We start from the raw sequence: 12,970 nt of genomic DNA, 5'->3' as shown, positions 1-12,970 counted from the left end.
CATTACTGTAAATGACGTAAAATTTACGGCAGTACTTGACTCTGGCAGTCCTATTTCAGTAATTAGTGAAACAGCTTTTAGCAAATGCAACAAATCGAACGATTGCCCCACACTTCCGTTACGTAAGATTAAATTACAAGGTGCAATCTTTGGAAAAAGTGTAGATGTACGCCAACAAACCAATTTAGAATTCTTTTGCCAAAGCCACAGCTTCTCTATGAACTTCCTTATTGTTCCATTATTGTCGACGGAAATTATACTGGGAGTAGACTTTTTGAATGAATATAAAGCAATCTTAAGCTTTCACGATGCTGAAATAAGTTTAGAGAAAGAAGGTAAGTCAATAGCTTTGAAATTTGAAGACTGGCTCTCAAACCATGATGAGGAAATTAATCGGCTTTACGTTCTGTTAGACAACAGTTCGGAATTTTCTACGGAACTAGACACTAACAATCACTCTGCAAGTACTGACAGGGATGACATCGACGGCATATTTGAAATTAAAGAGTTAATTCAGAATAAAATTCAAACAATTGAGAATTGTAATGACACTGATAGGCAGGACCTTTTTGAGATTTTACAAGCACATTCCACAGTTTTTACTCACAAAACAGGAACAATCAAGGGATTTCAATACCAATTTCGTGTTCGTGAGCATACTAAATTTTGTGTTAGACCATACGTAATTCCAGCACATTATAGGGACCGTGTTAGAACAGAAATACAATCTATGCTTGACGAGGGCATTATTGAGCCTGCAGTAAGCTCATACAACAATCCGTTACATGTTGTTGAGAAGAAAAATGGATCGATCAGACTTGTCTTAGATTCGAGACAAATCAATACTATCATTATTCCTGAAACAGACAGGCCACAGACGATGGAAGAACTTCTTCAAAATTTTAGTGGTGTAAAAGTGTTGTCTTCCATTGATCTCAGATCCAGCTTTTATCAGATCGAACTTCATCCAGAATGTAGAAAATACACAGCTTTCCTTTGTTTCGGCGTTTGTTATCAGTTTCGGAAACTTCCTTTTGGTTTGAACATTTCTTCAGCAGCATTCATTCGCGGGTTAAATTCCATATTACCTGAGTTCTTAAAACGTCACATCACCTTATATGTGGACGATATTCTAATAGCAGAAGCTTCATGGGAACAACATAACCGCATACTCAACAGTTTGTTACGTATTTTTGCAGAATCTGGAATTACAGTTAACTTGGAAAAGTCTGAATTCGGTAGGACAAAGGTGAAGTTTTTGGGACATATTATTTCTTCTGAAGGCATTCAGCCGGATCCTGAAAAGTTAGAAGCAATTAGAGCCATTCCAGTTCCATCCACAAAAAAACAAGTCCGCAGTTTTCTAGGTCTCGTAAATTTTTACCGGCGTTTTCTGAATATGCAAATTCTAGTTACACCAAAACTTTGTTCTCTCACTGGAAAAAATACTATTTGGAACTGGGACGAACAAGCACAGTTGGAATTCAATTCTTTGAAAGAAGCGTTACTTCACGCGCCAATACTAGCCCATCCAGATCTGTCACAAGATTTCTGCCTTAGCACGGATTCTTCCAAAGTTGGTCTTGGTGCCCATTTATTTCAAGAAGCCATAGAAAATGACATTACTGTTCAGAAAACCATTGCTTTTGCTAGCCGAGTGCTAACAAAATCTGAAAAAAATTATTCCGTTACTGAATTAGAAGCTTTAGCTATCGTTTGGGCATTTAACAAATTCCGTTTCTTTCTTTCTGGTAAGCACGTAAAAGTATACAGTGATCATCGTGCATTACAATTTCTTATGTCTTCAAAATTAAATCATGATAGGTTAAAACGTTGGGCATTGTTTCTGCAAGAATTCCGCTTCACAATAGTCTACATTCCCGGCAAGGAGAACATTGTTGCGGACGCGCTGTCACGCGCACCGGCTGGGCTTGAGAAAAGTAACACAGAAGGCAACCTCGAGAAAAATTTCAGTATTCTTTACATTCAGAAAGTCGCATTTGAAAACTTCATCACCACATCTTTAAAGGACATTGCTCATGAACAAGATAAAGATCCGATTTGGAAAGATATCAAAAGTAAATGGCATGAAAAGACACACACTCAGATTCGGCATTATTACCTGGTTAGAAACAACATACTCTTCAAACGCTGCACTGTTGATGACAAGCTATGGGTACTTTGCATTCCAGACGATTTTGTTAATAAGCTCATTTGGTACATTCATTTCAGCTACGCACATTTTGGTCCACGAAAATGTTATCATATTCTTCGAACGACTTGTTATTTTAACAATATGGAAAAGAGAATTCGAAGAGTCTTGTCTATTTGTAAACTTTGTCAAAAGGCGAAACCATCTACTATCTCACATCGTGCCCCGTTGTTTCCAATCATTCCTTCTAAATTAAAAGAATTTGCTGCGGTTGATCTCTTGGGACCGCTTGTCAGAACATCTAATGGATTTGCGTACGTTCTAGTCGCTGTTGAACTTACTTCAAAATTTGTTTCTTTCACTCCGTTACGTAAAGCCACTGGACGGTCTGTATCCAACGCCTTTGTTAAAAATTTCTTACGTGAAGTGGGACACGTTAGTAAAGTCATTTCAGATAACGGACCGCAATTCAGATCTGCTGTTTGGTCACGCATGCTTCGGAATCATAAAATCAAACCTGTTTTTATTTCATTGTATTCACCACACTGTAACCCGTCTGAACGGATTATGAAAGAAATCAATAAGCTTTGCAGACTTTATTGTCACAGAAAGCATCAGCATTGGGACAGATATTTACACTTATTTCAAAATGTGCTGAATGAAATGCCTCATGATTCCACTGCTTTACCACCTACTCTTGTACTGAAGAATGTAGAACCTCCGAACAGAATCAGAGAGCTTGTACCTTTCCCGAATACACGTAAACTTCGACACAAAGACATAATTGATTTGGCTCTTACAAATATAAAATCTGCAGCAGACAAAAGGAGAAAACTACACGGTAAAGCAAATGCAAAGAAATTATGTATTGGTCAGAAAGTTCTCATTAAAGCTCATTCATTGTCACACAAGAAGAAACACTTGAGTCACAAATTCTTTCTAGTTTACAATGGACCTTACAGAATCCGACGTATACCACATGATAATTGCGTTGAAGTTGAAACTCTGCGTACTAGGAAGAGTAAAGGTTTACACCACATTTCTCATGTAAAACCATTTATTGACAGATAATCTGCTTTTTAACTTAGTCTTTGCAATTTTCACTTCACGCTACTTGTACAATTTGTCAGACTTAAGAAACTGTTAACATGCAACATTTTGGTTTGCTTACGAGTGGATTCTGGATTTGAGGTGCTTTCTGTGAAATGCCAGATGACACAGTGGTTGGTTTGTGTGACAGCTACACGATTATATCACGACGTTACTAATGAGTGACAATTTACAATGTTGCTTTTGTGGTGTATCTGTTTTTTATCAGTTTTTTCTGAATTCTTCTATAAAGTGAGACATGTTTTAGTAGTAACTTTTGTGGTATAGCTACAATGAGACAGCCTTTTCCGTAGCACAACAATACTTTACAGCACACTAATTTCTTCATCGCAACAATAAGCATAATAACTAAGTTATCTATACGCAAAGCATTTCACTTTTGTGTATCATGAGGTAAGAACATTGACTTCTGCAGAACTTAGCTTTCGGAGGACAATAACTACGACACTTCCCAGAGATTATCTTACAGCAAGACGCATATTTAGCGCTACTGGACACGTATTTGAGTGATTAATTTTGTACTTAAAACATTTATTTTTAAAGATTTTTGAATTACAAAGAAAGTTTTTCGTGATACATTTCATTCCATTGCTGTAATCTGTAACACCTGAGGGTATAATTACAACAAACCTCAGGGGGGTACACGCCTACTTTGTGTACCATGTGTTTGGCAAGCACAAGGAGCCCTAGCTAATATGGTATTTGCTTATACAACTTTACACATCGGTACCATATTTCTCTAACACATAAATTACACACCTATCTGATCATTTAACAGAGAAACAAACATCCTTTTACTACGTCAGTGACACATGTTTACGCAATTACAGAGTTGGATTACTTCACACTTAAGAAATTGTACTTTGTCTGTACCTTTTGCACTGTTCATATTTTTTTGGTACCATTGTGATACTATGAGAGCTTTGAATGATGTATTTTGGTATGAGATCATAATTTTTAAAGTACGTTTGAGGTAGATGACACTACTGAAATGAGCAGAGAATTTTCTTTAGGTTTTGAAATTATTGCAGGAAGCTACGACGTTTTTGACATTTGACTGAGGTGTTATGATGTTATTTTTACGACGACGATGTGTATTATGCTGTTGAGGTATGTTTATGTCAATAAAATTCTTGACCTGTGAAATGTTTTTATATGAGACTGTCACTGTAGCGGAAACTACTGTCGTAAATATTTCCGTAAGAAAGTTAAGTGACCACCTGCACATAATGTGACGTGGGCACCCAGGTGTGTCAGACACCTGGAGAACAAGCCTTTTCAGACGCTCAGGTAGAAAAGAAAGCCATTAGGGCGTGCCTTTCATCGCTAATGCGACACCCTCGTTACTTAAAAACATATGATTACTCGCACTTTGTGCTAATTATTGAAATGCTTATGAATTGACAAGAAATATTTTTACATCTGCACACCTGATTATGACAAGAGTCTTTGTACGAGAGTTGAGAGCAATTAACTTATGAAATGAAATGTCACATGACTACTGAATGATATTTTTATGCTTTGCTTTTCGTAGTTGCTTATTTCATTTGATGTCTGGTTTCCAGCTGTGTTGCAGCATTGCTCTTATAAAATGAAATGCATTTGCTAATGTGAACTCTTTCTGTCAACAGATTTATTAATTAATTATTTTATGATCCACATTCTTTAAAAAGGAGCACTTGGAAAGGAAAGAACAATAAGAAGGAACTAGCAACAGTAAAACAAAATTTTCTTTTCAAGTACATGGTAATATTTTTTTTACAATAAGTTGTTATGGTGCACCACTTTAATTACATAGACATTAAGATGACCACTTTAATTACATAGACATTAAGATGTGAATATGCATTTCCCTTGTCTGCATTGTTGTTTTTACTGTAATATTTTTTCTGCTTGAGCTATGTCATGTTTAGGTATAAGTTGCTGCTGTTTGCCAGGCATAGTGTTATTGAATTTGACTTTTGCTAATTTATGCTGCTAGCTTTGCCAATTTGCATTTTTTGTCATTTCTGTTTGTGTTGATTTGTTGTGATGCTGCATTGCCTCGTCCCTTGGTATATATATCTGAGCTCAGTAGATTTAAGTTAGCTTAAGAGGGGGTAGACTATATAAGAAACTGACTATGGAGAATAGGTAAAGTATGCATTGCAAGGTTACATGAAAAAAGATTTGGGCCCAAATGAGTGTTGTACAATCAGAAATAATCATTTTGAAAGAAATATGAATAGAATACAGGAAGGAGGTATAGGTAGGATTTTCTTGGAAATAAATGATGAGGTAAGCAATATGTGAACATATAAATACAGAAAGCATGCTTGGATAGGATTTTTTTGGTGGAAACAAATGTTGAAATAAGACGAAAGATCTATCGAATGAAGTTGTGGGGTGGACTGCAGTACCAAATGTTACACTGAAAACAAACCCTGTCCTTTCCTTTTGTGTTATCCCACTATGTGTTTGGGTACCCGTGTGTATTTGTGTTTTTCCTGTCTTTATGTGTTTAGCTGATGAGAGCTATGTTGTAGAATTTTTCTAATACTCTGTTATTTTCTTTGTAAAGATGCTTAGACTTTATTTATTCTGTTTTGTTTTAATGCTCATGTGTGAAGTTGAATTTTTAAAAGTGATTCTGATCTTTTATGTATGTACTCATGTCATCATTCCTGTAACACTGATGTATATGTTTATTTCTATTGTTTTGTAAAGCCTGCACTACAAATATTATCTGTATTGTTATGTTTTTAATGATGTATTTTGTATCTTTGTAATTGTATTCTTATGTTATATAATTGTAATTGACACCAGTTACTCAAATTAAGTAACTTGTAAGCATTCATTTCACTGCACACATTTCTGTTGGTCATAATATATGGACAATATGTGAGAAGTAGGGACTGTTAGTGTTTGCACGTGTGTTAATAATTCAGCAAGGGACTGGATAACAGCATTGCTGGTTCTAAGGACAATTCCCAAAAACTTTGTGAATGCACAAGTGGTGGTTATGGACTTGCTCTATTATCCGCAAGACTCTTCAATGGTGATTGTGCACCTGCACAGTCACAACAGATGGCTGCTGGCCATCTCTACAAGGACTACAGTGGGTCTGCATCTCTGGTGGCCCATCAATACCATACTCTCTACCAGGACTGGAGTGGGTCTGCTCAGTGATGATCTACCTACCAATATTCGTCAGAACTTAGAATGACTCTGCTGTGGGTTTGCTCCATTGTGGCCCATTACCTGTCAGCATTTCAAGAGTCAGCACTGTCTTTCCGTTGGAAGGACAACACTACTTCTTCAAGACTGCATGGAAATCCACTACTTCTATGTGCAATTTCTTTTACTAATGAGACTTTGTGAAAAACAAAAACTGTAATTACTATTATGATGAACAATCTGGACTGTCTTTATGGACTGTGAGAAAATTTTAGCTGTTGACCAACATTGTATAAATAAGTGTGTGCATTTTATATCTTTGTTACTGTAATTGTGAAAAATTTTTGTCAAATCTGTATTGGCCAGTGCCCAACACCATTTGTAAAAATTTTTGTGGGGAGCATGGGGGCTATGTAAGTAGGCTGTTTATGTTTTCTTTATGTAAGTTTGATGTTTATGTTTTCTTATTGGCAACGTTACGTAGCGCTCTCTGTATGAAAATCACTGGCTGTGCTGTGTGCAGTATGTGGCTAGTTTGCATTGTTGCCTGCCATTGTTGTCATGAACTGCTATAGCTGGATGTGAACAGCAGATAGCGTTGGGCAGTTGGAGGTGAGCCGCCAGCAGTGGTGGACGTGTGGAGAGAGATGGCGGAGTTTTGATAATCTGTAAGACTGAATGTCAATTATGAATATTAAGGTAAATACATTGTTTGTTCTCTATTAATATCTTTCATTTGCTAACTATCCCTATCAGTAGTTAGTACCTTCAGTAGTTTGAATCTTTTATTTAGCTGGCAGTAGTGGCGCTCGCCGTATTGCAGTAGTTCGAGCAGCGAAAATTTTTGTGAGGTAAGTGATTTGTGAAAGGTATAGTTTAATGTTTGTCAGGGCCATTCTTTTGCAGGGATTTTTGATAGTCAGATTGCGTCGCGCTAAAATTATTGTGTGCCAGGTTAAGCACAGTCATGTACAATGGTTCTAAGTGGACGTTTCATATGTATAAATTGCTCTAAGGGGACGTTTCAACTGGTCTCTCGGCTGCCAATATATGGATTTTAACCGACATGCGGTTCATGTCCCGATTGATGCACACAGCTGTGATGCGCTGTCTATGTGGGAACAAACGATTTAGCATTCCTTTCGGACAGACTTGGTTCAGTTTTTCCAGAGGTCTGTCGAATAACGCTAGAGAAACGACCGGACGCCTTATCCTCCAACTCTGTACTGGCGACATCGCTCCTATTCTCTGCAAAACAGAGGCAGTGTCCACTTGTACTTACTTCGCTCTCGATATGTCCTGAAAGATCTCTATCACGCAAAAAAGACGAAGTTAACACTTATAGCAGTTGCAAGCGGCTCAGCGTAGTGACTGACTGACGGTGCCTGTTGTTGGTGTTACAGGAGCTGTCTCCAAGGCCCGTTTTCGTGCACGACGCACCTGCGCAGTTCGATATCGTTCCCGGCAAAATGGGTAAGTTTACCAGCTGACTTGTGTTTATTTCTTTACCTCTTTCTCGATGTAATTTAATTGTAATAGACCACCTCCCACGCCGCCGTAATTAAGATTTGGTGTTTCGACTCACATCCTTTGTCAGCTGAAAAAAAAAAAAGAACTGGTTGTCAATAGATTGTCTGCCTTCCTTTCTTAGACGTATGAGAAGTAGTTGTAACGTTTTAATTATCACCTCAAAAAATGAAGTTAGGTAGTTAATTTTTGTTTGTTCCCAAGTACATGTCTGTAGTCCTGCTACACGCTGAAAAATCCGCAGTGCAGTACTGTGACGTAACACTAGAGCTCCCAAACAAATTTGCACATCCAATTGGAAGAGTGCTGCACCAACTTCGTTTACTCTCGTTTAATGGCATGCGAAGGTACTGTGGATGCTGGAATGTTAATGTACTTTAAGACTGAAGACTGCAATTGCAAACATACGAAAATTAATTAAGCAATTTCATTTTTCCGAGATGATAATTAAGACTTCAGGACTACTTCTTGTATGTCGTACATGTCTTGAAACGTGTATATCTGACATTGTACCTAAACTGTAAAGCAGTTTTTGTATTGTTTCAAAGTGACTGATCGCGGTACCTCGTGTACGAGATTTACTATTTCAGCGTAGCGTTTATATTGTATTTTATAGCACATTATAAAATATCACTCCGTCGTAAGTTTTAACATGGCGTGGTTGCGCTTGAATGGATGGTGAGAGGAAGTAGACAGCATTGTTGCACTTGTACATGCATTTTGTTTCATCAGTAGCTATAATTCATACATTTTGACGACTGCCGTCCTGGAAGTTTTTAATAAGAGCGCTAGTAACAAAAATCGTGCGCACACGTTGCTTCCAAGAATCATTATTTCAGTAATTTCATCGAGATTTTTATGTGTGTCTTGGTGCTTTCATCACGAAGCGTTCTAAGCAACAAGTACAGTAATTACTATAATAACGCTCAAGCCCATATAGCTACTATATTTGTCTGAAAATAAAGTTCTTTTTACTCTGTACTAAAAGTATTACTAACCGTCTAGGAAAGGTCTTAGAAAACGTGAATATCACTATAATTACACACTCACTATGAAAACACGGTAGTGTCTGAGGTTATCCAAGGATACAGCGCCACTGTTAGGAGTATCTGGAATACAATACCGAGTGGTTGACGGCATATGCACGTGAGAAGAGAACGATTACGGTTTTTGTCCGTTGGAGGTCATCAGCTTCTGACTAATTTAATGGGACTCGTGACTTCCTCTTTTGTGGCAACCTCTTCATCTCAGAGTAGCACATCACATTTTGTCCATATGTGTTGAATATATTCCTATCTTCCATCTCATTCAGTTTTTCTCCTATACGTCTCCCTCTATTACTGTGGCAGCTGTTCCATTTATTCTCTTCGTAAACTAAAGAAATTATTTATATTTTAATCAGGTGCCAAATCTCCCACGTAGTGTAGGCCACTCAACAAGTTTCAGCAGTTTAGAATGGAAGAGATTTATGCAGTCTACCACTAACACAATTAATTGTGAGAGAAATGCAATAGCTTTCTGGTCATTCATTAATTCGTCACCATTTGACTATGACACGATTACATAGCTTTACAATGTTTCAGTGATAGACAGTAGAAGGGCGCTACATTTATCCAATCCAGTCCCTTTCCCATCAACACTATAAAGATAACTAACAACATCACACTTACAAATTATACAGTTGTAAGCCATTGTTTGTAGGAACGTATTTTACATAAAAGCTCAGTTAACAGCTGAGATAGGCCGGCCACAGTGGCCGAGCGGTTCTAGGCGCTTGAGTCGGGAACCGCGCGACTGCTACGGTCGCAGGTTCGAATGTTGCCTCGGGCATGGATGTGTGTGATGTCCTTAGGTTAGTTAGGCTTAAATAGTTCTAAGTTCTAGTGGACTGATGACCTCATATGTTAAGTCCCATAGTACTCAGAGCCATTTGAACCATTTTTTGAACAGCTGAGATAGTACTCATTTGTTGTTGTTGTTGTTGTTGTGGTCTTCAGTCCTGAGACTGGTTTGATGCAGCTCTCCATGCTACTCTATCCTGTGCAAGGTTCTTCATCTCCCAGTACTTACTGCAACCTACATCCTTCTGGGTCTGCTTAGTCTATTCATCTCTTGGTCTTCCTCTACGATTTTTACCCTCCACACTGCCCTCCAATGCTAAATTTGTGATCCCTTGATGCCTCAGAACGTGTCCTACCAACCGGTCCCTTCTTCTTGTCAAGTTGTGCCACAAACTCCTCTTCTCCCCAATTCTATTCAGTACCTCCTCATTAGTTATGTGATATACCCATATAATCTTCAGCATTCTTCTGTAGCACCACATTTCGAAAGCTTCTATTCTCTTCTTGTCCAAGCTATTTATCGTCCATGTTTCACTTCCATACAAATACTTTCAGAAACGACTTCCTAACTCTTAAATCTATACCCGATGTTAACAAATTTCTCTTCTTCAGAAACGCTTTCCTTGCGATTGTCAGTCTACATTTTATATCCTCTCTACTTCGACCATCATTGCTCCCCAAATAGCAAAACTCCTTTACTACTTTAAGTGTCTCATTTCCTAATCTAATTCCCTCAGCATCACCCGACTTAATTCGACTACATTCCATTATCCTCGTTTTGCTTTTGTTGATGTTCATCTTATATCCTTCTTTCAAGACATTGTACATTCCGTTCAACTGCTCTTCCAAGTCCTTTGCTGTCTCTGACAGAATTACAATGTCATTTAATGAAATGAAAACAACTGCACTATATAAGCACGTGCTGTATGAAGTTAATTGGTCTAGTCCCATAACAGAACTGGACAGGAAAAGCTGCGGAGGTATAGTCTGTCTGCAAAATGAAAACGGAGCAGCGTTCGTGGTGGGGGATGTCGCATTTCCCAAAATAACGCCACAGTCGCTGTAAAGGACGACTAAGTATCAATGTCGCATTTCCCAAAATAACGCCACAGCCGTTGTAAAGGACGACTAAGTATCAATTTGCCCCTAGCAATGTAGAATAGTGCAGAAATTGATGTAGATGGTGTTCATATGCGTTTCTTTTGTTAATATCATCAGTAACTCATATTTGTATGCCATGTAGTATTAACGGACTTTGCGGAAAATGAATACCCTCTGGGCATGTCTGCGCACTGCGTCATCAGATCAGTGATTAATAAGGCGCACAGAAGAGGGCCAGTATAACTCTGTGAAACATCCTGCAGCTGCTTCTTGTGACGTAGTGGGTAGGTAGACCGGGAATCACCTACTCGCTCATCCATTTACAGACCGAAGAAGAAGGGAAGTGCGTGACCATAACTCGGCGACTTACCTTACCTCATGTTTTTATCCTCCACCTGCCTCCCTCCACACTGTTACACTACTACAATAAATCTATCCGTTAATACGGCTTTACTGCACTTGGAGGTGGTACACACATTTAATGTTTGGGTCTTAACCCACCCTATTTAACCACAAACATTAATTTCATACCATTAAAATACTATTTTTAATAATCTGCGATTTTCCCATCCCTTGCAAGACGAAGGTTATAAGTCCTAGAACAAAGAGGAATAAGACCTGTTTTGTAGGAAATTTAATCTAGCTAAAAGGAAGACACGGTTTTCGAGCTGTTCAAGAAAAACAGAAAATTGCGACGTTTAAACGTACCCTCCACCACAAGTTTCCGTATCCCACCGGTTGGGATTTTTTGTATTTTGTTCATGTCCTCCCACCGCTGTACAGAAATGTGCAACTGCATGGATTTTCTCCCCTAATTTTCCTTCGTTGACGGGATTGACTGGTCACTCAGCGCCCTACCATTACTTCGTAAGGTTTCAGTTTGAGTTCGTGTATAACTCTGTGAACAGATACTTATCGACAGACAAGTCTGAAGCACTGAAGGGCACAACGGTTTTTTCAGACTTATTACAGTGAACACTCTTCACGCGTCTAGATCGGCTGAAACTGACACGCCTCCTCGCGAAGTCCCAGGGACTGGCAGTAGCGTAAGCGGCGACGGAGTTTGCCTCCCCGGTGTTGGTTCCCTACGGCGCTGAACATGCGACATACGTTAGTACTTGATGATGATGATGATGATGATGATGATGATGATGATGATGATGAGGTCCCATACTCCGAGGAGCGTAGGAGACGATGCGGGAGACCCGCATCGCTGTACTAGGCAAGGTCCTAGCGGAGGTGGTTTGCCATTGCTTTCCTCCTACCGTAATGGGGATGAAGACGACACAAGAACACCCAGTCATCTCGAGGCAGGAAAAACCGCTGACTCCGTGCGTGGAAAGCGAGAACGCGACCGCAAGACCACGAGCTGCGGACACGTTAGTACTTATCACCGGCGTATGGGCACGTTAAGAGCCAGCCACGTCCTATCGCCCTTGTCTTCAACTGCGCGTACTCCACGTGTGAAGGTGATACACATACTTCCGTGGTCTCCAGTGTTTACGTGCCCATCACGAACGCGACCTTCACGTTCCTGCGCCTCAGCAGCGCCAACATCCACGCCTCCAGCTTGCCTGCTGCTTGAGGTCGGGGATTTCTTTGGCTCGTTTCCAGCAGACCCGGCTCGTAAACACATCAATAAGGCTGGTTCCGAGATTTTGGAACGCGCCACTACGGCTTAAACACAAGCAGCTGCAGCAGGGGGAGAAACCATGGGACGTGGCCGCTTCTTGTTTAGCGCCGTTTCTGTCATGGACAGCCGCGAAGGACAACCGTATCTCACTGTTCACTGTCATCCTAATGGAAACGACAGGTATGCCTGTAATACTTTAGGACCTTTTATATCCCATAACTTTATTAACTAGCGAGATTAACTGACTACCTGGCGTTGCTGACCACATTTCGAAAAACAACTATTGTAGGTCTGTGCGTAAAGTCCTGCTGCTGAAATTAAGAGCACTTTAACGAATTTTGCGAGGCCTCTGATTGATACAGATGTCGCAGCGCTCGTGTGCGGTCTGGTATTGTCACGTCGAATGAGGGGTGTTCCACGCGTGGACGAACTCTTCACATTCGAAACTCG

General features: G+C 39.5%; 1 protein-coding gene across 1 annotated transcript in view; it reads left to right on the top strand.

Moving 5' to 3' along the window:
* Positions 1-12,970, top strand: part of LOC126187867 (calpain-C) — a 439,586-nt gene that overhangs the window by 149,664 nt on the left and 276,952 nt on the right. Inside the window, exon 3 of the mRNA XM_049929190.1 lies at positions 7,822-7,891. Coding sequence (XP_049785147.1) covers positions 7,822-7,891 — 70 coding nt within the window. The remainder of the gene's footprint in view (positions 1-7,821; positions 7,892-12,970) is intronic.

This window comes from Schistocerca cancellata, chromosome 5 (assembly GCF_023864275.1).
Source record: "Schistocerca cancellata isolate TAMUIC-IGC-003103 chromosome 5, iqSchCanc2.1, whole genome shotgun sequence".
Classification (NCBI taxonomy): Eukaryota; Metazoa; Arthropoda; class Insecta; order Orthoptera; family Acrididae; genus Schistocerca; species Schistocerca cancellata.
Note: the sequence above shows the minus strand (reverse complement) of the source record. Positions and strands in the feature narration are given on the sequence as shown.